General features: G+C 42.0%; 2 protein-coding genes across 3 annotated transcripts; one reads left to right on the top strand and one right to left on the bottom strand.

The window, feature by feature from the left end:
• Positions 1 to 197: 197 nt before the first annotated feature.
• Positions 198 to 8,969, top strand: HSPD1 (heat shock protein family D (Hsp60) member 1). Its single transcript, XM_039713906.1, has 11 exons — positions 198 to 375; positions 3,111 to 3,363; positions 4,190 to 4,272; positions 4,816 to 4,911; positions 5,304 to 5,397; positions 5,767 to 5,935; positions 6,187 to 6,286; positions 7,102 to 7,347; positions 7,545 to 7,719; positions 8,309 to 8,487; positions 8,576 to 8,969. The coding sequence occupies exons 1-11, from the start codon at positions 202 to 204 to the stop codon at positions 8,726 to 8,728; spliced, it is 1,722 nt and encodes a 573-aa protein (XP_039569840.1). The 5' UTR covers positions 198 to 201; the 3' UTR covers positions 8,729 to 8,969.
• A 2,124-nt stretch (positions 8,970 to 11,093) lies between these two features.
• On the bottom strand, positions 11,094 to 21,550 carry COQ10B (coenzyme Q10B). Of its 2 annotated transcripts, XM_039714514.1 has the most exons (6): positions 21,468 to 21,518; positions 20,133 to 20,251; positions 17,929 to 18,075; positions 16,306 to 16,498; positions 14,076 to 14,177; positions 11,094 to 11,306 (listed from the first exon to the last, which is right to left on the bottom strand). In XM_039714514.1, the coding sequence occupies exons 2-6, from the start codon at positions 20,171 to 20,173 to the stop codon at positions 11,139 to 11,141; spliced, it is 651 nt and encodes a 216-aa protein (XP_039570448.1). In that variant the 5' UTR covers positions 20,174 to 20,251; positions 21,468 to 21,518; the 3' UTR covers positions 11,094 to 11,138. The 2 variants fall into 2 exon arrangements, with proteins under 2 accessions (XP_039570448.1, XP_039570529.1); XM_039714595.1 differs by lacking the exon at positions 20,133 to 20,251 and having other exon boundaries at positions 21,468 to 21,550.
• Positions 21,551 to 21,861: the final 311 nt, after the last annotated feature.

Genomic DNA, 21,861 nt, shown 5'->3' with positions numbered 1-21,861 from the left:
CGGCTCCCGGCGTGGGGACCGGGGACACGCAGCCCGGTACCTGCCGGTGGTTGTGCGTCTTGATTTCGGCCGGTCGAGAAATTCAGTATTCATCGTGCCTGCTTTACTTCCTGAATGTGTTCTCCCTCTTTTCCTGTAGAAGTAGCTGTGCAAAGCCGTAATGCTTTTGTTTTTCTCTACGTTTCTTTTAATGTTTTAGACATGCTCCGTTTATCTACAGTACTCCGTCAGATAAGGCCAGTGTCCAGAGCCCTCGCCCCCCATCTAACGCGAGCCTATGCAAAAGATGTGAAGTTCGGAGCAGACGCGAGAGCTCTGATGCTGCAAGGAGTAGATCTTTTAGCAGATGCTGTAGCTGTCACCATGGGGCCAAAGGTAATGGCAGACTTGGCCTTTCTCTTACCACAGACCTGGCTAAAAATACTGTAACAGAGAACGGTGGTTGGGTTTCTCTCTGTGAATCTGCACGATTGTGTTTGCAGAGCTGCAGCCCAAAGGGGTGGGGGAATGGACAGGCTCCTGCAAGCAGCTAGCTGTGGTCTCATGGTCACCAAAAGTGGGACAGTAGAGCATGTGCTTTTCACAGTAACAAAGTAAAATTGCTTGGATTCCTGTGAAAGGTACATTATATTCGTCTAAAGCCTTTGAAGGTTAAGGAGATGTGCATAATGTGTTACCAGCTCAGTTGATAACCTGTAACAATGCAGTAGATAATGTAACTGCCTGTGTCATGGGGTGGGTTAATTACCATGTGGGTGGCTTGGTTGGAATTTTTTTATGATGTTTGTTTTGTTTGTTAATTTTTTTTTTTTTGCTAATTACAATTTTGTGTTAGTTTACATTTTAAATATTAACAAGCTTTAAAAATATCCCAAGTGTAATGTTGAGTTTTCAGTTGGCTGGTGACTATTGCCAGCCTAAGTGAAATTTTGTGGTAGAGGCATTCACTTGTGTTAGCCTGTATTGTGTCCTGTAAGGGACATCTGGGTCTCTTGGAAAACCAGCTGTGGTGTTCTGCATAGTCATGCCACGTGCAGTAGGGCTTGAAAGGAGATTCCTCTTTTTGAGGAAGAGACACTGATTTTCTTGGGGCTTGTGTGAATATCTGTTCCCTGTAACAGCATGTGCATGGTAGTTCTTCTGAGGGTTGCTGGCCTCTGTAACATTATTTCATGTGTTCTCTGCACGTTTTTAGTGCTCTACCAGCTTCATTCAAAGGCAAAAATACCGTAAAGCTGAGCAGCAGATGAAGGTTAAGGAGCAATTATGTCAGGAAGCTGTGGCTACTTCCATAAAGGAACAAAGTTTAAGTGTAGTTGGTTAATTTAACTCTTGTTTTTTTTGAATCAGGCTGTTCTGTGAATGCTGAAGCACAGTTCTAATCCACTGGCTAAAGGGCAGTTGCTGATGCAACTTTGTGTAACCTTAGGGGATTTTTGTGTCATGCTGTTCTTAGTGTGAAAATGGAGAGGTTGTGCTGCAGTGCCTGAGTCTGCTTCTGGCATTTTTAACAAACCTCGCTCTGGTGAGGAAACCTCCTTTGGCACTGTTGTGCACTTTAAGGAGCCCAGTTTGCAGTCTCACACAATCTTTTGGTGTTGCTCCAGCATGTTGAACAGAACTGGTTTGTGTGGGAGCTCAGCTTCTCAATATGCCGGACCATTCTAAACACCTGTGCAGTCACTGGTGGTGTTTGTTCCCTTCTTCAGGAAGACAGGCAGGTGCTTTTGCTACAGCAAGCCCCTTCATGTGATTTATCTGGAGGGCTTTATTTGTTGTGCTCTTCTTCTCAAAGCTGCAAACCAAACATTAGGAATAGAGCCATATCAAAATACAGAACAGAATTAAGCAAACTACGAGACAATATATGAAAAATGTACTGGTTGAACTCCTGAAAGGAGTTCTCTTATTGAATCATTTTTATATTTAGAGATGCAGGTCAAATAAGATAGTAGTAGGGGTGCATTTTGGCATAACTGTTCCATGGCACAGAGGTAAATTTCCATAAGCTGTTGCCCAGGTTCAGCCCGAGTAGCTGAAGCAGAACCTTTCCTTGCTTTGGGAGCAGCGAGGCCTCGTGCCTGGCAGGCAGCCAGAGCTGCTGGGGCACTGAGGCAGATGTGTGGGCCCTGAGCAGGGGAGGGGCACCGGGAATCCTTGCCCCGCTCGCCTGGCACGTGATCCCCCCCTGTGCTGGGAGAGCTCTGGCAGCACCTGAGGGAGCAGGCAGGGCAGGGTGCAGGCCGGTGGGAGGGCAGTGCTCAGGTGGGGCACTCGCTCCCTTCCTCTTCCAGCAGCCCCAGCTGCCAGGATGGTAGAGGAGCTTCAGGGCAGCAGTGAACCAGAGGTGGCTCCTTGAGTTTCTGCTGCCTCCAGCTCACACTGGAACACGATTGTTTGGGGCAGTTGGTGGCTGTGGAATTAATCTGTGAACAAGCAGTGGCCTTGTGCAGGTGCATTTGCCTTGTGGTCCCTGCATGGTTCACAGTTTCCCCTGTTAGCTCTGTCTGTTAGATACAATACTCCAGCTTTTTAGTTGGATCCAAGTGTGAGGTAAGATGGGAAAAGCTTGGTAATTTGCAGTGTTTGAGAAATTACTGTAACACATGAACACAAATTTGAAGTGTTCTCAGTTGTCTTTGCTAATCACTATTGAGGTTTGCAAGTCTGCTTTTTTTTTTACCTTCCAGCACATGCAACAAATTGAGCTTTGTATTACTTATTTTTCAATCACAAAGAATGTTTATTGTGATCTGATGAGAATTTTGGAAATTTGGTTCTTTGAGTTATTATCTTTTTTATTTTGGGGTAAAAAACAGCATTTAGAGGGACTCTTCAGTTTTTTCTCCAAGGTCAGTGTTACTTAAGTGCAGACTGGTATTAAGCATTATGGCTGAAGAATGGAGTGTCATTCTGTCCAAGCATAAAGCCTTTGAGCCATTTTTCTAGTTTTGGAGAACCTTGGTATTAAAATGTGTGTTTGAGAAGTTCCAGCTGAATGCTCTGTGTCAGGTGTTCAGCCGTGACTGTTCAGAATTTTCACTTGAGCTCTTGAGAGTAACATGCTTTGGGTTGGCTTGGATTTAATGGGGTTTTTTTTGTTCCCCTAGGGAAGAACAGTTATTATTGAACAAAGCTGGGGAAGTCCCAAAGTGACAAAAGATGGTGTGACAGTAGCAAAAGCAATTGACTTGAAAGACAAATACAAAAACATCGGAGCCAAGTTAGTTCAAGACGTTGCCAACAATACCAACGAAGAGGCAGGAGATGGTACCACTACTGCAACAGTCCTCGCACGAGCTATTGCCAAGGAGGGCTTTGAGAAGATCAGCAAAGGAGCCAACCCAGTAGAAATTAGGAGGGGTAACTTTTTTCTGTTGTTTTTAATATTTAATCGCTGTCGTTTGTTTTTCATGTCCTAAGTTTGACGAGCCAACCCAGTAGAAATTAGGAGGGGTAACTTTTTTTCTGTTGTTGTTAATATTTAATTGTTGTCATTTGTTTTTCATGTCCTAAGTTTGATTTGTTTTCTGTTTGAAGAGCCACCATAAAGGGTTATATGATGTTTAGAGAGCGCAGTTGGGGTTTTTTATACTGCGGACTCTGAACAATTAATAATTTGTCTAATCATTGTACTATTTTACATGCAGTCACCTTATTTAATTTATTGTAAGTGAACTCAGTTAAAGCCATTTCTGCATTTAATTAATACTGTAGCTGTGTAAGCAAACTCCTAAGTTTGATTTGTTTTCTGTTTGAAGAGCCACCATAAAGGGTTATGTGATGTTTAGAGAGCACAGTTGGGGTTTTTTTATACTGCAGACTCTGAACAATTAATAATTTGTCTAATTATTGTACTATTTTACATGGAGTCTCAACTTATTTGTCGTGAGTGAACTCAGTTAAAGCCATTTCTGCATCTAATTAATACTCTAGCCATGTAAACAAATGTGTTACAAATTTCCATCATGATAGTATCTCACATCAATTTCAAAAAACCCATCACTGCATACACAAATGGCAGTATGGAACAAGAACTATTTGGTTTTGAAGATGCAAACAATGCATTTTTGCAGTGTGGCTTCTGTTTGAAAGGAAGCCTGTTCATTGTGATGGGTGGGTGCTCGGTTTGTGTTTTCTGTGCTCTGTACCTTGCTTTGTTCACTCACAAGTGCCCTGTCCATCTCAGGGGTGATGCTGGCAGTGGATGCCATCACAGCTGAGCTGAAGAAGCTCTCAAAACCTGTTACAACTCCAGAAGAAATTGCACAGGTAAGAAAAAACACACCATGAAATGTAACTGAAATTTAGGCAGCTCTTCTCAGAAAAAGTTTTGTGAAGTAGGTTATGTGCATCTTGATGCTGGGTACTTTTCTTTATATATCAGAAATATTCTTCAATTGCACTGCTAGAAGCTAGTTCAGAAGTTGGCAGATTTTTTCAAGTTTCATTCCAAAGTGTGGTCTTAAAACATAAATGTGTGTACTTGGGAAGAATTGATGGGAGCAAAAGTCTGGTGTGAATGGAAGCGATGGCAGAGCACTGAGGGTGTGGGAGTTCAGGTTCAGGTGTGTTGGTGGTCCTGGGTTATCTGTGCCCGGAGATGGCCTGGGTGTGATCCCAGGGCAGGGAATCTGGCTCTATGCTGCAGCTGCCCAAGGGCCTGAGCCCTTCTGACAGAGTTCCTGCCTCCTGCTGTGAGTGTGCTGCACTCCACTGCCCTGCCTTGTCAGAAATGGTTATTCTGATTTTTTTTGTTTATCATGAGGAAGCACCTTGCATTGGAAAATGAGATTAAATGTCTTATTCTTTCAGGTTGCCACAATATCAGCAAATGGAGATCAGGAAATTGGCAATATAATCTCTGATGCAATGAAAAAAGTTGGGCGAAAGGGTGTGATCACTGTCAAGGTGAGAACTGGCTAAGGGACTGTCTCTTCTCCTGTTGGGCTGGCTGTTGTCACATGTGGATGCAATGAAAAAAGTTGGGCGAAAGGGTGTGATCACTGTCAAGGTGAGAACTGGCCAAGGGACTGTCTCTTCTCCTGTTGGGCTGTTGTCACATGTGATGCTGCTGCTGCAGCTCACATTCCATAATTCCCACCATAATTCATCCCCAGTTCCTTTAGATCAGAGTTTGATCACTCTTCCCTTTTCCCTTCTTTCTGTTTTGGAGAGAAGCACATGAAACTGATGTGGGATCCAGAGCCTTTCAATCTGTTTCACATGATATGCTAAAACTGTACTTGTGCTTTTGGTAGCAGACAGGAGATTTTAATGCAGACTTTCTTACATCTAAACAGGATGGGAAAACTCTAAACGATGAACTGGAAATCATTGAGGGTATGAAATTTGACAGAGGCTACATCTCTCCATATTTTATTAACACAACTAAAGGTGAGTTACAGTAAGTTGTGTCAGTCAGAAATAATGGCACCTGTTAAAGGCTTTACAGTCCCTTGTGCTGCGCACCACAGCAAATAGAGCAGGGGGTCCTTTCCCATCAGAAAACTTGAACTTGGTGAAAGCTTGGGGTGTTGGGGGTTCCTTTTTCTTCCCTGCAAAGTGTTCTGTGAACATCAGGCTGGCCTTGCAACCCAGCAGAACAATGGAGAATTGAGAGTGGGGTCTTGGAGAAAACAAGTTGTCTTTTTTTAATGCAGCTGGAAAGTGCAACTATTGCTCCAAAGCACCTGCTCAAGTTAAAAGAATGCTTGATATGTTTTTGTAATGGAATTGTCCAGAAAATGCATGTTGTTTCTGCAGGGCAGAAATGTGAATTCCAGGACGCTTATGTTTTAATCAGTGAAAAGAAAATCTCTAGTGTACAGTCCATAGTTCCAGCTCTTGAAATTGCCAACGCCAACCGCAAACCTTTGGTCATCATTGCTGAAGATGTTGATGGAGAAGCCCTCAGCACTCTAGTCTTGAACAGGTGAGGCTTAAAATCCATTTTTTATCTATGGTGTAAGGCTGCTTGTTCTCTTGCCTGTGCCAAAGAAATAGCAGCTTTTAACACCACCATGCTTTATATCCACTCAGGCAGAAGTTCAGTTGTGTCCTAACTGCCTTTTTATAAAAAACCACCTCAGTTTGTGATGGTCTCTTTGTTTGCTTGACTGCTAGAGCTGCACTGAAATAATTTGGTGTAGTTATTAAACTCATCCTCTGAATTTTTGTCTTTAGACTGAAGGTTGGCCTTCAGGTTGTTGCTGTAAAAGCACCAGGTTTTGGTGACAACAGGAAAAACCAACTTAAGGACATGGCAATTGCTACTGGTGGCGCTGTAAGTAATGATGTTTTAAGTGGCTTTTTGCTCCAAGGAACTTCAATGCATTTTAAGGAGGAAGATACTGTGCATTTTTAGGTCATTGGCGTGTATTTGGTGGGTTGCAGGCTGTGTTCTGTTCTTTCAGAAATGTAACAGTAACTGATGTTTGAAACTTCCTGTTTTTTAGAATGATAATTGCTGTGTAATGCAGTCCTGGCTAACCATATGTCCTTGTAGCTGACTGAAGTCATATGAGGTTTCCTTGCAGGATTTAGGTTTTTAAGGGGAAGGAGGAACTCCAAGGCAATTGCTGCCTCTATAAATATTAATTGCCTGGACCCAGATGTGGCAAATACAATTATTTAAAATGCTTGGAATTGACTGAATGAATTTTCTTGCTACTAAATTTTGCATATAGTTGATGGCACTGATTAATGTCCCTTTATACTGCCCTTTTTTAATATGCACTTCAAAATCATAGCATGATATTGGGACCTAGGGGAAGCTGTTGAAACAAAACTTCATGTTTAAGGTAATGGCAGCACAAAGTAACCAACCAGCAAACTGTTCTTCAGTCAATGACATGTCAGGATCTGTAACTTCTCAAAATACATGGAGATGACCAGTGGCAGAACCCAAGGAAACACTGAAGCTGTGTCAGGGCAGGTTTAGGTTGGATATCAGGAAGAGGCTTTTACTCAGAGGGTGGAACTGCAGTAATGTGGTTATTTTGCACCATTAGCTGCTGTATGTGTTCGTGTATTTGTAGATAGAAAAACCTGATGTATGGGGAACCTGTGAATTCCAACTTCTCACATAATTTCTTTCAGGTGTTTGGAGAAGAGGGTTTGAACCTAAATGTGGAAGACATTCAGCCTCATGACTTTGGTAAAGTTGGAGAGGTCATTGTGACAAAAGATGACACCATGCTGCTCAAGGGGAAGGGTGAAAAGGCTCAGATTGAAAAACGCATTCAAGAAATAATCGAACAGCTAGAGGTTACCACCAGTGAATATGAAAAAGAGAAGCTCAACGAGCGACTGGCCAAGCTCTCTGATGGAGTAGCAGTATTGAAGGTATTAAGAACTTGGTAAAATCATGATGAACTAAAGCTTGGGCTTCTCGAGTGCTGAGGTACAGAAGACTTGCCAGTGTGGGAGAGGGTGGGTTGGCTTTGTGGCACTTCCTAGGCACTGGTGCTTAATTTGGTGGCAGCAGAGCTGTCCCAGCCGGGCTCCTGGTGCGGACCCTGACTGTGGCTTGCTGCTCGCAGGTGGGTGGGACGAGCGATGTGGAGGTGAACGAGAAGAAGGACAGGGTCACCGACGCCCTGAACGCCACCCGTGCGGCCGTGGAGGAGGGCATCGTGCCAGGTGGTGGCTGTGCCCTGCTGCGCTGCATCCCAGCCCTAGATGCCTTAACCCCAGCCAACGAGGATCAGAGAATTGGTAAGCAAATGACTGGAGGGTGTGTGTGGAGGTGATACGAGCAGGCTGTCTGCTGTCTTCAGGCTTTATTGGGTAGCTTTCAGTGAGTTTTTAGTTACTTGATCTTAGGAGCATCACGTTTCTTTGGTGTGGTGGTGTCTGCTTTTGAGTGGGAAGGAGCTTTTAAACTGCATCACTGACTGGACTGTGTAAGACCCAGTAGCAGTAAAGCAGCAGTGTCCCAGCACGGAGTGGTAAATGTTTAGAGTTGGGGGCTGGCTCTTAAAGTCAGACAAAATCTAATAATGCTCAAGAGACTGTGTGGCAAATCAAATGGAAAAAGGCTTTGTGTCATGTTACACATAAATACAGAGTAATAATACTTCTTACTATTTTTTTGTTGAAGTAAAACATGCGTGAATATCCTGCAGAGATTTCATTTGATAGCAAGTGTCAAGTAGCAGAGAACCTTTCCTCCTGGAACTGACAAAAATAGCTTATGTTCTTGCTTGGAGGATTTTCTCTTTGTATTGATCTCCAGCACTAGGGCATTCCTTGGCAGTGGGAGTGGTGCTTGTACACGGAGTTCCAACTATCCTGTTTCTTGCAGGCATTGAAATAATCAAGAGAACACTGAGAATCCCAGCAATGACTATTGCAAAGAATGCTGGTGTTGAAGGATCATTGATAGTTGAAAAAATCCTGCAGAGCCCATCAGAAGTTGGCTACGATGCAATGCTTGGGGACTTTGTAAATATGGTAGAAAAAGGAATCATAGACCCAACTAAGGTAACCTAAAGATCTTAATTCTCACTTTGCTTCCTCCCACCTCCTGTGGTGGTCAGCAGGTTTTAAGTAGTTTCTTGCTTATTTTTAGGTGGTGAGAACTGCTCTGATGGACGCCGCAGGTGTTGCGTCTCTCCTGTCAACAGCAGAGGCAGTGGTGACTGAAGTTCCTAAAGAAGAAAAGGAGCCGCCAATGGGAGGAATGGGTGGGATGGGTGGAGGAATGGGAGGTGGCATGTTCTAATTCCTGGGGTAGGGATGCATCATGAGCTGTGCTGTTAAAGACTGACAGTTCTGACTTCAAAAACTTGAGCTATCAGTGTGAGAGGATGGATAGTGACTGAAGTGAGGCTGGTGTTGAAAAGAATCACTGTAACCATCAGTTACCGGATTTCATTTAACACACGTGTAATTGTTTACAGTCATTGTCCATGCCTACAGATAATTTATTTTGTATTTTTTGAATAAAGACATTTGTACATTCCTGATAACTGGGTGCAAGATCCATCTACCAAGGTCCTGATTTGAACTTAATGAAGGCACTTGATATTCTATTTCAGAATTTCTTGGTGCTTGCCAGTACTCGAAAGAACTTGGAAGCCACTGTGCGTGAGACTAGACAATTGTGTACAAAGTAGGCAAATAGAGTTACGTGAACTTTATGTAATAAACTGCTCAAAAGTTACAAAATGTATCACCTCCTTCATCTGCACACAAAGCCATAGTTATGGGAGAGCCTGGACAGCCTGCTGTTGCTTCTAAGATTTAGTAGAAATTGACACTTATGCTTGAAAATATGACAGGGCATTTCACTCCGAGAAACATTCCTTTGTCTAGAATGTTTCTCAGAAATGCAAGTGCTTTAATTTTGGTAAGAAATATCTAAACTGAACTGCACTACAGTTCTTTGAAATATTAAACAATGCTCTGAAAACAAGGCACGTGCACTGACTTTATTTTGCCCTGTCTATGTGGTTGTTTCACGTGCTGGAACAGGCCCTGTGCACCTTTCACAGTCCCAGGGGAACTGAAGTGCCCCGAGGGTACCAAACAGGTGAGTCTGCTAAGAAAGGGTTCTGGGGTTTTTAGATCCTTCCTTTGCTCAGGTGTAATATGTGATTACCTCCTCACCTTGAGCCTTCCATTCTTACCTTCCTCCTTTCTGGTAAGGGGTGCAGGATTTAGTTATTTTGCACTAGAAATGTTGCTTTGCCTCTTTCTGTGTTCTTTGACCTGACACCACCACTAACATTGTGCAGTCTTTTCTACTTTCCAGCCTGCAGAACAATGCTGTTCCCAAACTTGTGTATGTTTATATCTGATTACCTCAACAATCAAAACTGCTTTACAACTTCTCAGTTCTGTACAAATGACCTTAATCCACCTGTTGCTTTCCTCAGCTTCCTGCCCTTAAGAACTATCCTTCCTCAGATGGAATGTGTGACATTCTAATTTTAAGTAAAATTATCTGAAACTGTTTCAGGGCTGTCTTTATTTTGAAACATACCTTTCTATGTTATTAAATATGCTGTTCTTTAATAACCATATGGATTACATGTGCTGCCGAGAAAGGACCAGCTTCAGCACCTGGGCTGAAACTTCACCTAATTTCAGTAAGGAAATCTGGTAATGCAAGGCAGCATAAAGTAAAGATGAAGAATCTGTTCAAACCTATTCCCTTGGTTTCTTCAGAGACTGGGAAGAGAGTATTTCAGGACTAGAAGTACTGAGCATGTATGTAATCAGGATGCCGTTATCACGGTGGGAGTATGGTGCTGAAAAACTTCAAAGAATGAAGGTTTAGTGCTCTCTTGCATGATTTATGACAGCTGGCCTTGGCTGTGCTTGTCTGCACGGAAGCACAGGGCCTCTTGTTACGTGCTTCCAGGGAGGACAGCACGGGTACCTGGTTCTCAGAGGTAACACTTGCTTCAAAGTGTTCTGTTTGCATTAGGTGAGACGGGGGTAACCAAAGTGCAGAGTGTGCCAGGGAAGGAGTGGCAAGGAGCAAGTTCAGCCTGCCAAATGTACTGCAAATTCCAGACAGGTCCACTGGGCACCACTGGCTGTAGCTGAGACTGCTGCACTCAGGTTACAGTACTCCTTATGCATTTCATCCCTGAAAACGAGGGGACTGCTAGAGCAGTTGCTGGTCACTCTAGGAGCAACTGCAGATCCCTGACTTACCTTTGCCATTTGAATTCAAAGCACCACTCCTCACTGGCTGCCAAACGGAGCCATTCTCTGGGAAAGCCAGTGTGTCAGTTGGCCTCTGCTTGGGCAGAGCTGGCTGAGCTGATGCTCTGAAGTTACATTCCCACAAAGCTGAGTTAATAAGTTACAGTGCTGAAAAACCCCAGGAGCTCGGCTAAGGCAGAGCCTGGGCTGTGATTCCAGGAGCCGTTGGTGTTAAACGGCAGCTGAGATAGCCCGGCTCACAGGAGCTGCCAGGTCTGTTACTGATAAGGCTTTGAGCTGCACTTGATTGCAGCTTCTGAGCATTCTATGTCTGTCTGTCTGAGCAGGTGTGTTTGGCACAGGGCAAGATCACACCCAAGCTCAGATAAGAAATAAATGCCCCAAAGGAGGAGCACGGCACTTTGTACAGGTGAAGTGTACAAACGAGTTTATAGCTGAGGTTGTTACAGTTTCCTTTAGGTCTGGTGAACTTCATGCAGCATCAGCTCCCGAGGGATGCTGGTTTCTGGGCCGTGGAGTTTGGATGCTCTTCTTTCAAAGGCAGCAACCATCTGCTTTACAACTTCATCAAAAAACAATGTAGCAAGTTTTGAGTGTAGAAGTGAACGAAATTCAAAAGAAATCTGTTTAAGAAAATAAAATGTAATTATTTTTCCTATATATACCGTTGTAAAATGCTGTTACAAATAGGCAACTCTGTTAAAGAATCTCCAGTGAAGGCTGCGGGTAAGTTGTAGAACAGTTAAAGCTGAGGAATAGGTCAATGTGGCTGAGAAGGAAATCCATGTTCTGGGCTTTTCCATTAAGAGAATCCTCTCATTCAGTTCTCTGAAGTAAACTAAACCTAAACTGTCTTTTCTTTAATAAATAGTTCATTACAAAAGAGGTTTGGGGTAATGAAATACTACTGACAATAACTGTTATTTTGTGCACAGAATTCACTTGGTGGACAAAAGTTGTCTGAAGAAAATCCTGCGTGTCAAGACAACAGACTAACAGGTAAGCTGGAGCACACACAGGAAACTTAAAAGCACCTTGAAATAGTTACTCATTAAATGCCAGTGTTTTAAATCAGTCTTTCCTTATTGGTGGCAGTAGTCATGGAAGGTTCAAACAAGCAGTGTAATGACTAAAATAACAGATTTGGCTTGTGTGTCACATCTCTGGGAAAGCCACCTCAACAGCTCCCACTCCCAACCTGACACCAGCAGTCAATGAACAAGCAGTGTAATGACTAAAATAACAGATTTGGCTTGTGTGTCACATCTCCCACCTCAACAGCTCCCACTCCCAACGTGAGACCAGCAGTCAATGAAAGGGATTGGGAGTTAAGTAATTTTTGTTATTCCTGAAAAATCACATTTAATGCCCCAAGGAGCAAATACAGCTTCTCCCCAATTCCTTATGAGCAATGCATGTTAACTGCAAAGCAGTAGCACAGAAGTAATTAAACAGCTTGGCCCAAAAGCCAAGTGCAGCTTCATTTACATTTGCTTGACCTCAAGCATCAATACAATTAATGTGCCTCTTGCAAGTCTGAGAGCTGTCATTGAGGGCATGCAGAGTTCTGCACAGGGGGGATGCCGAGTCTGGCATTGTGTTCAGCAATTATGTCAATCTTAAGGCACAGTATACATTAATTAATTAATTAATGAAGTTTGAAGCTGGTAAAAGTGGTGGTGTGCTTCAGTCTATGAACCAAATCATTTCAGAGCTGAAACCAAAGTAGGAAAGTTCCCTGCTGTATGTGGATGTCTCCTGGAATCAGGCTGGCACAACAGGAGATAGCAGCATGTGGGAACCTGCTTAGCCTGAAACTCAAATAACATTTTCTAAAGCAAACAAGCATTCTTAAGTTGAAGTTTTCTTTGGAATATCTGTAATTGCAGGGCCTGTTTTGAGGAGTTTGTTGTGAAATGCTTATCATCCCTGGCTGCACGTGCCTAGAGGCAAGCAGCAGCAGGGCAGTGACTGGCAGAGTTAACCTCAGCCAGCTGCACTGGCTTCCTCTGCTGCCTCAAAACAGGGTAAGCAGTAAGATGTGTTGATAGTGTTCCCCCAAGAAAATGAAAATGTCCATATCCAGTTCAGTTTTGATTCCATTTAACTGAAGTTCTTGACCTGAAATGTCAAAATGTTGGTATGTGGAGGTGTGGTTTTGTTTTCTCACAGAGCCTGTACTTAGATTGTAGGCTTTAAACAGTTGTTTAATTCGAGTTTTTTAACTGATTTATGGCTTGGGATAAAAGATAGCTTATGTATGTTAGTAGAAAGAATTGATGCTTATTTGCCTAAAGAAATACAAATAACATGAGCACATAACATGCAAACCATTAAAAAAGTGGTTCTTTGAGCACCTGTAGATTAATTTTTACTGTTGAAGTGTATGAAGTGCAATACAGTAATAAGCTGAAAGTTGATGCTTATTTGCCTAAAGAAATACAAATAACACAAGCACATAACATGCAAACCATTAAAAATGTGGTTCTTTGAGCACCTATAATTTTTACTGTTGAACTGTATGAAGTGGAATACAGTAATAAGCTGAAAGCTAATAACCCAAGGAGGTTAATGTGCTAGTTTAAAAATACTCCAAAGGCTTTTTCCTGTTCACTGAAGATAATTTTCAAAGCAGGGTATTCCAGCAGATGGCAGCAGGATCAGCCCAGCTCTGTGTACTTTTGCAGCCTGTGACAACCCCCAGTTCAATGCTTTATTATACACTTTGTTATAAAATGCAAGAAAAAAATGTGATGGCAGACAAACCAGAGAACGTGGAAAAGCAGTAACTGGAATGGAAACAGCTTATCTGGGAGTGAAATCAGGCTAAATCAGGTACTGGATTTAAAGAGCAATACTTTCGGGCTGCAGTGATATCCCTTTACAGATTAGAGACAGCAGAAATCTATTACACTTGTATTAGAGAAGGAAGGAGTAAGGCTTAAAATACATCAAAGAGTAAAACTGGAAGACAGGAAATTAAACTGACCAAACTGCAGCCCAAACAGGACAGATGGCAGAACCCTGACTTTCTGGTACCAAGGGCATTTAGGTTGTAGAGTGATTAAAGAAAACAGCAAAGTATATTCAGCATTTCTCCTGCATCAGACTGTCTATAAAAACTTCAATGTGTTTAGAACTGTAGGGTGAGAGGTGCCTGTTCTAGACTGTTTTATGAGACATGGACACCTCACAGAAGGCTGCTGTTTCTGAAGGATACTGAAGTGGTTTCCAGCAGGAAAGTTTGCAAAGTATTTTTTGGACAGAATTTACTAAAGCTATCTTGTTTTCTGTGTCTAAGTGTTTAAAGAAGTAGTACAGGCATTTTAAAAAGCCCCCTCAGTTGAAGATAAGTGTTCCTAGCATGTGGTAGTTTTAATTACCATACTTACTGAAAAATCCAATGTACATGTCCTTGGATAACCAGGGATACCAGGGCTCAAACGCCACACTGTTTCCAAGTGATTAAAGAGTTTTCCATCTGTGCATGACGCCTAAAATAAAGTTTTGAAAACCAAGCTACAGTTAGGCTTTTACAAATGTGACAAACAGGTATTACTGAAGCTTGTGTTTGCATTTTGTTAAATAGTGATGGTTGTGGCACAGTTAAACCTGTTCTTACAGCACAGCCAGCATGAGATCCTATATGCAAAGATGTCAATTATGGCAAAATAACTGAGGTCCTCCCAAGGCAGAGGAAAATACTGTGTGTTGAGTGCCATAAAACAGATCTGTGGCATGATGCATAGAACATCCAAATACATAACCTCAACTGGTTTGGAATTTGTAGAGAAATTTTCTGTAACTTTTTTTGGCCATTTTTTACAAGTTTTATTGTTATCCCAAGGAGCTCTGCTCCAACAGACTGTCCCCAGGGAATGGGTGTTGCTTGGCTTGGAGAGCTGTGGTGAGGTGACTCATCCCAAAGACTAATCACCAGCACAAAAACACCTACATTTCTCTTTCCAGGAATGAGATAATGCATGGCCTTGCTACTTCTTTATCAGAAAGGAAAGGAGTAGAGGGAAGATTAGATACAAAGAGCTGGGCCTGCTTTTCCCTCCTGCTATCAAAACAGCAGGAAAAATGGGAAAACTGCTACTGTGTTCCTCTTTCTTCCAGTCTTAAAGTAGCAAACTCACTCCATCATTTACCCCTCAAAAAAAACTGCTGTTACCAATCTGATTTTGACATTGTTTAAGCCCTAAAAAGGGGAAAACCTTAAGCAACAAACCCATTCCCATTTTGTGCCTGAGCAGCTCACAAGGCTCCTCCTTTGCCTGGAGTTACTTGGGAGGACAGTGAAATGGTCCAAGCACACATCACTTCCCTGAAAATGTTCCTGCAGTTCTGTGGACATAATGTAAATCTCTAGGAAAAGTAATTGCAGCAGAGAAAAGGCTAATGAGTCTCAGGGGAGGCAATCTGAAGAAATGGCTTTCCTCATCACTTTTGTGAGTCTTTTTTCTAAGAATTCTTTTTTTGAGTGAATTAAGAGGGAAAAAGAGTTGGTAAGCCAATCTGATAGCTGTGTGAAAGAAAAAAGCCTGTCTTCTCAGGAAAGTGTAGAAAAGGAAAGCTCTCAGCACGTAAGTCAGATTTCCATTATAGCTGCTCAACTTTTTATAATAAAGAATTTTCTTTTTCTTTTCAAGATCAGTAAGGATATTGAATAAAGGCACTTTGTATATTCCTTTTCCAATTTCCATGTGCCCTGTACTTCAGAAACTCATTTTCTGTTAAGTGTCTCTTATTAAAAAGTCTAGAAAAGAATAGTGAAACAGGATTTTCAAACAATTATCTTCAACAGCAATCAAATCCTATAATTTGCACTAATTATTCCAAACCAATCAGGATCTGCCAAGGGAGAGGCAGTTTTGCTATAAGGAATCTGTTCTGAGCCATTCTTTACCAAAACAGATTTGAACATGCAAGGCAAACAAACAGAAGATCCAGGCATAATTTAAAATTTTTTCCTTGATGCTTTTCTACTTTTCTCTTAATTATTGCTCATAAAAAGCTGAAAGGAAAAACATAACTGCTTCTCTTCTGAACCAATTAATTGTAAAAAAAAAATACTTTAAATCCACGCTTCTTTCTTCTCTTCAATATATTGAATAACCATCTCTTCAGCACATTGTACTGAAGCTTAGCCTTTTTTTAGGCTTTTCATATTAACTAGTTAAAATTGTGAGAAGAAAAGTAACGACAGATTGCAAGCTCATTAAGCCAGCAGAAGCTAGAGTTGTGAGACAACTTTTAACTGAGTACTTATTTTGCATTCAGAGAGGCTTGGACAAAATTAAAAAAAAACCCCAACAAACAAACAAAAAAACCCCCAAAAATGTTAATATCTTCATTTAATGGCTGCCAGCTTTGCCAGTAAAGACAAATTAAAAAGTGACTTCCTCTCCTCCCTCATGTGGCAGGTTGTTTTAAAACACATTCAAATTCTCCCCAGTTTTTCTAAAGTCTTTAAAGAAAAGCAACACAAGTTTTGAGCCACACAAAGAACTTCCAGCACTGATTTTGTTTTGAAGCAAGATGTTCCTGGAATATTCAAATTTCATCAAACAAAAGTTAAGGAAAATTATGGTTAGGAGAAAAGAAAAAGGCAATTACCTTAACTAAATGTGGTCTCACTAGGGTTACAATTGATGTGTATGTCTCTACTACAGGAGGGAATCCTATTTCTAGCTGTGCTTTGCAGTAGCCAGAGCGCCTCGAGAGTATGTCTGACTTTTTACACCAAGGAACAAAGAGTTTGTAATTCTCCACAACAGCAACAACTTCATACATTTCCTGCATGGAATACCTGGAAATGGACACATGAACATTACAGTTACAAGGTATTTAAATTTCAAATTAGCATTAAAAAGTTTCAAACATGGTATACATGGCACAGGCAGTTGAAAGGTGGACATAGTCACTACCACTGATTTTGGAAATTGAAAATGCTAATTAAGAGGAAAAAAAAGCAATACACTGGTAATTGTTTTTGCATAAAGAAGCAAGATATTATACACCATCCAGCAGTAACTTTAATAATGAACCTAATGCCTGCTACTTTCTGCAATATCAGGTAAACATGCATACTCCTCAAATGGAAACATTTTTTCCAGCACAGCTGTGTCTTCATTTAGGCAGACATTAGACATTGCACAAAAAAAAAAAAAAAATCCACACTTCATGGGTCCCAAGACAAGGTGTACCAAAACTCAAGTACTATATTTCATAAGGTTTAAACAGAGGAGCACCAACTTCCTTAAAAAAAGCTTAATTAAAAAACCAGATGCAATGGAAAAACCTTCCAGCATCACAAAATGGCTGATGTTGGAAGGGGCCTCTAGACCTCATTTTGTCCACCACCCCTGCTCAGGCAGGGTATTGAAATCAGATGAAACACTGCTAAGGTAACATTTTAGCTGATTCTGCTGTAATATGGCAAAGTATGACATAGCTATGGTTTTTAATTTTTCATTCTGACTCTGAAACAGATGGGACTAAGCATGTGCTTAATTTCCTTTAAAATGAAGCATATGTTCAACAGTACTTAGCAGTGAGGACTATTGGACAAAGGCCCTCTTTAAGTGGCCAGGCAAGATCTGTTGCAGTTCAAGAATTTTCCAAAAAGGAATTTTAAGTATAGTCAAAAAAATATGCTAATAAACAGTTCATACTGTTGTGGACCAGAGACTGGGGGCAGATCCCAGTACCACTGAATGAACTGTGATTTTTCCCACTAGCTTGAAGGTAAACTAGGTTTCAAAATCTTTTTCTGTGAGAAGTTTCTTCATCACAGAATTATTTTTCTTCTTTTAAAGAAGTAAGAAAATCTTGAGAAGTGTAATATAATGTGAGTGCAAACATTAGCGTGTGTTTGGGAGAGAATGGAACAGGGTTTTCACACCTGTTGGTTTATTCACATTTTGCTAGATGAAATTCTTAGCGTATTACTCCATTTCAAGGTTGGTTTTGTTTTGTCATGGAATGGAACAGTTATTTCTGCTGTTTCTTGCAATGGGACAAGGGCTTTGGGTTCCTACTTTTTTTTATTCAATTTCAGACTGGTAAGCCTAATCTCAACAAACTCTGAAAGTCAAAATTCCTTTCTAGGTCCCAGAGCCTCAGGGACATGTGTCTTCAGGGATACTCAGGCTTTTGAACTACTAGTGTTTTGGATTAATTACAGCAAATACAAAATCAATAAGCATTTAAAGTATCTTTCCACAGTTTTATACCAACCCTATAATTCTTCTTTCAGAATATTCTTTTCTTTTATTTATTAGTGGTGTGGCAACATTGAAGAAATTTCTTGAAAGAGTATGGCTCGTTACAGGTGCTTGCAAAGGAGAAGTTCTGGTCATCAGAACACCACAAGAAGCCAAGTGCCTGAAACAGGGAAAATGCTTTTAGATGTGTTTCCTACCAGCAAAATAATTAACAATGCATTCAGGTAAGACAAACCATCTCTTGTATAACAGTACAGAAAATGTCAGCCAGATGGAAAAACAAAGGATTGTAACAATATAAACGGTCAAAAACACAAGGGGCACCTTTTTTTTTTCCCTAAGAGAAACTAAAAATAGCCCCTAGTCATGACAGAAGTACCTGGCAGAGTGAAATACAAAGGGCTTCATTAACCACTGGCTGCATGGCAGCTCAAGCTCAGCTCAAGTCTCACATGCACTTAGTGTGCAGAACAGCTTTTGCTTTCTTAATAGCACAAACGAGGCATACTTTGCAATACTTACCCTTTTGGGTACACAAAGTAGAGAAGGTTTCACTTGGAAACAGAAAGCTGAACTCTGCTATAATCCCTCTGCTGCCCCCCTTCTCTTAAAAGAACAATTTCATTTTGGAAGTCCTTTCAGAAGGTGCTTTGTTTACCCAGCTTTCAACATTTCCTTCAGGAAATATCACCAGAACCTTGGATGCAGAGTTTTCAGAAGTAAAACTTAACAAATTACCTTTAAAAGTACCAGTAACTCTGAGATTGCACCTCAGTGTTCTCAGTGGACATTTACACTAAAATCTAACAAGTATTCACCATGTTTAACAGATCTGCTAAATCACTGATTTTGCTCAGATCAGGTCAGCCAAGATGCAAAATGCTGCCTGAGAAGCTCTGAATTTTGGCACCAGCAAAGTAACAATGGCACAATTTGCCCACAGTGACTCTACAAACATAAGCTAACAAGTAACCCAGGTCTCTGACTGATCTTCCTCTAACTATATCAGGACTGTACTTCTGGATTCACGTGGTTAAAAATGGAGCCAACCTCTTTTACTCAGAACTAGGCTTCTTTGGGGTTTGCTTGGTTGTTTTGCTGTTGTTTTAGGCACAATGAACAGGTAGATGCCCTTTTTTCTTTTTTTTTTGTTCTTTTGTTTTACCAAGCACCAAATTAGTCAGCAAATTAGTTACCAATTTTGAATTAAATTTAATTAAAATTCGCAATATGTTCTTTAAAAATCAGCATAATTTAGAATTCTGATGAAATACAGTAGTTACCCATGACTGAACACATCATCTTATATGGTCCAGCATAATTTAGAATTCTGATGAAATACAGTAGTTACCCATGAGCACATCATCTTATATGGTTGCTGTATTAGGAGTCAGGTAAATAACAAACTGGTAGAGTTTAGAGGAAAATAATCATCATTAGCAGCTGGCTAGAAATAATCTGTACAGACTTTTTAAAAACCAACTATGCAACTGGGATATGAAGCATGATGCCTGAAAACACATTGTAATCACTGCAGTTGAAAAGAAACGAAAATGGGACAGAAGTATTGTGTCAAAATCAAGAAAGGATAGGTCTACTTTAAAAGCCTTTATTCAGCTCTGCAAATGGTTGTAACAGTATCTCAAGGGATGTGGACAAAGTCTGTTTTTTCCACACAGACCATGCAAGACTGTTTAGGAAAAGCTCTGACAGGAATGCTGGCAGAGTGCCAGTAACATTGTAGCTGCCTCAACCAGATTCACAGAAGGTGTGCAAATGTTTGGAGCAGACCTCATTCTGCACAGATGATTTAAATTCCATTTTCTGGGGCCGTGTACAGGACACAGTCCAAACCAGTTACCAGCGTTGGTCTCTTGGTTTGTTTTTTACTGTAATGCTGTGCCAGTCTATTGTTTCATGCAGTTTTATCTGAACTTGTCTCAGGCACAGGGCTGAAAAACAATCCCTACAAATAATCTCTCAGCTGCTGAAAGACTATGTCCTTGCCATTGAAGGAAGGCAAGGTTAAGTATGGTGAGACTCCATCCCTCTCCCAGTTTTATCTGAAGAACAGATGCTGTGAGAATGTGCTGGGCTGGCTCCCAGGTCAGGAAAGCAGATCTCTTTAAGAAATCCCTTGGTTTCCATGGACTCTCATGCATTTTTGTGAAGCTGACACTGAAGAAAAACCAAGTCCATTCTAGAATTCAGACACACCTGCCTCCTCTGTATTTATCTCCTGCCAGTGACAGAACCATCTCCACTCACTCCTGCTGCTCACTGCTTCCTCCCTGAGCACTTGAGGACTGATCATGGCACCACCCAACTCCCACGACCTGAAAAGGAAGCATTTCTGGAATATGACATGCATGTGTAAGTGATCCATATTCTGTGATTTTTAATGTTTTTAATAACTACACAATTTTTTAAGCCTGAAGGTTAGCCTTTTGAAAAAATGGCTCTCTTAACTCCTCAGTGTAAACATTGAAATTAGTGCCAGCAGCATGCCAGGGCAAATGTGTTTACTGTACCCCAGCTGATGCTTTCATCAAGTTAGTGATATCTGACTTTATGGTCTCTGAGACACGAGTTGATCCCATTCAAATTCTTTGCCAACAGCTGTTTGTATCCCAAAAAAATTAGTGCATCAGCAAGTGTTGTCATTAGCATCTCAGTCTGAATAAGCACAGGAGACTAATTTACCACCTGAGCCCTTGAAGGCTGCTGGTGAGCACAGTGAGGTTCTGCCGAGCAGGCAGCAGGTACAGAGTGCATTCCGGGGACAATGCAGGAGGGGAGTGTCCCCGGCTCCAAGGCTTCAGGTTTGATCCAGCTTGTGCTTGCTTAAAACCAGCTGCCAAGATCCTTGCAGCGTCCACTAGAGACATTTTTAAACTGAGTTTGCAAGCAGTTACTTAATGGCTTTCCTTATACCAAACACCCTTCCAGCAATTGATTTTGCCCTGGAGACTAATAAATTACTCTTTAAAACAGCAATTTTGTTGACCAGGACTGAACGAATTTAATATTGCAGACACAACACTAAGATAACACCACAAAGAATATACAGTAAAAAATGTGGTCCAATGTTACGTTTTACCACTGCACAGCTAACAGTTTTGTCAAATAACTGCATAAAATTTGACATCATGAACCAATCTCTGTTTCACTTTTTGACAGTTTTTACGAGGATGACAGAGACACAGCAGCACTGCCATAACAGTGGTAACAGGTGAACCTTTTACACTAAGATTTTCAAATCGCACTCTCTCATCGGCTTGCTCTTTTTTCTTTCAGTTGCAAGGTTAACTCTTCACCAAAGCATATTGTTTTTCTCAAGCCGCTGCAGCCAGCCTTACAAATGCTCAGGTGAGAAGGAACTTGTTGCACTATCTGAAGCGGAAAACATCCGGGCGCTTCCTCAGTTTTTAAATCCTTAGACGGACTGCTCACCACTCTGCCACTGTCTCGGGCAAAGAGGCGGCGAGTTCCTAACCGGCAGACCGGCCCCTCTCTGTCACGCCCGCGGTATCCGCGCCTCGCCCCGCGTACCTGGCGGCGGCCCCTCGGGCCAGCGCCCTGCCGAGCGCCGCGCCGCTCNGCCCGCGGTCACGGGACAGCGCGCGCGTCCGCGGCGCTCAGCCTGATTGGCCCGGCGGCGCGCGAGCCCCGCGCGCGGCCATAATTGGGCGCGGGAGCGGGCGGCGCCCCCGTGTCCGTCCGCGTGTCCGTCCCCGTGTCCGTCCGCGTGTCTGTCCGCGTGTGTGCCCCCATGTGTGTCCCCGCGCCCGTCCCCCGCAGAGCGCCGGACCCGGCGGGTCCGCGGGAGGAGCCGCTGGTGCTGGTCCCGCCCCTGCTCGGTGCGTGCTCAGGGTTACAGTGACAGCAGCTCCACAGCAGGGCCGCAGACCTGTCTGTAATCACAGAGCAGCGCTTGAGCGCAGCT

This window comes from Passer montanus, unplaced genomic scaffold (genome assembly GCF_014805655.1).
Source record: "Passer montanus isolate IOZ18808 unplaced genomic scaffold, ASM1480565v1 scaffold1, whole genome shotgun sequence".
Classification (NCBI taxonomy): Eukaryota; Metazoa; Chordata; class Aves; order Passeriformes; family Passeridae; genus Passer; species Passer montanus.
This window is presented reverse-complemented; position numbering and strand designations above follow the sequence as displayed.

Coding starts and splice junctions, on each gene's coding strand:
- HSPD1 (XM_039713906.1), top strand. CDS start 202: ATGCTCCGTTTATCTACAGTACTCCGTCAGATAAGGCCAGTGTCCAGA. Junction 7,348..7,544: donor ATGGAGTAGCAGTATTGAAG/GTATTAAGAACT, acceptor TGCTGCTCGCAG/GTGGGTGGGACGAGCGATGT. Junction 8,488..8,575: donor GAATCATAGACCCAACTAAG/GTAACCTAAAGA, acceptor GCTTATTTTTAG/GTGGTGAGAACTGCTCTGAT.
- COQ10B (XM_039714514.1), bottom strand. CDS start 20,173: ATGGTTCTGTCACTGGCAGGAGATAAATACAGAGGAGGCAG. Junction 16,499..17,928: donor TCTGAAAGAAGAATTATAGG/GTTGGTATAAAA, acceptor GTCCATTTCCAG/GTATTCCATGCAGGAAATGT. Junction 11,307..14,075: donor CATGTACATTGGATTTTTCA/GTAAGTATGGTA, acceptor TTTCTTAAACAG/ATTTCTTTTGAATTTCGTTC.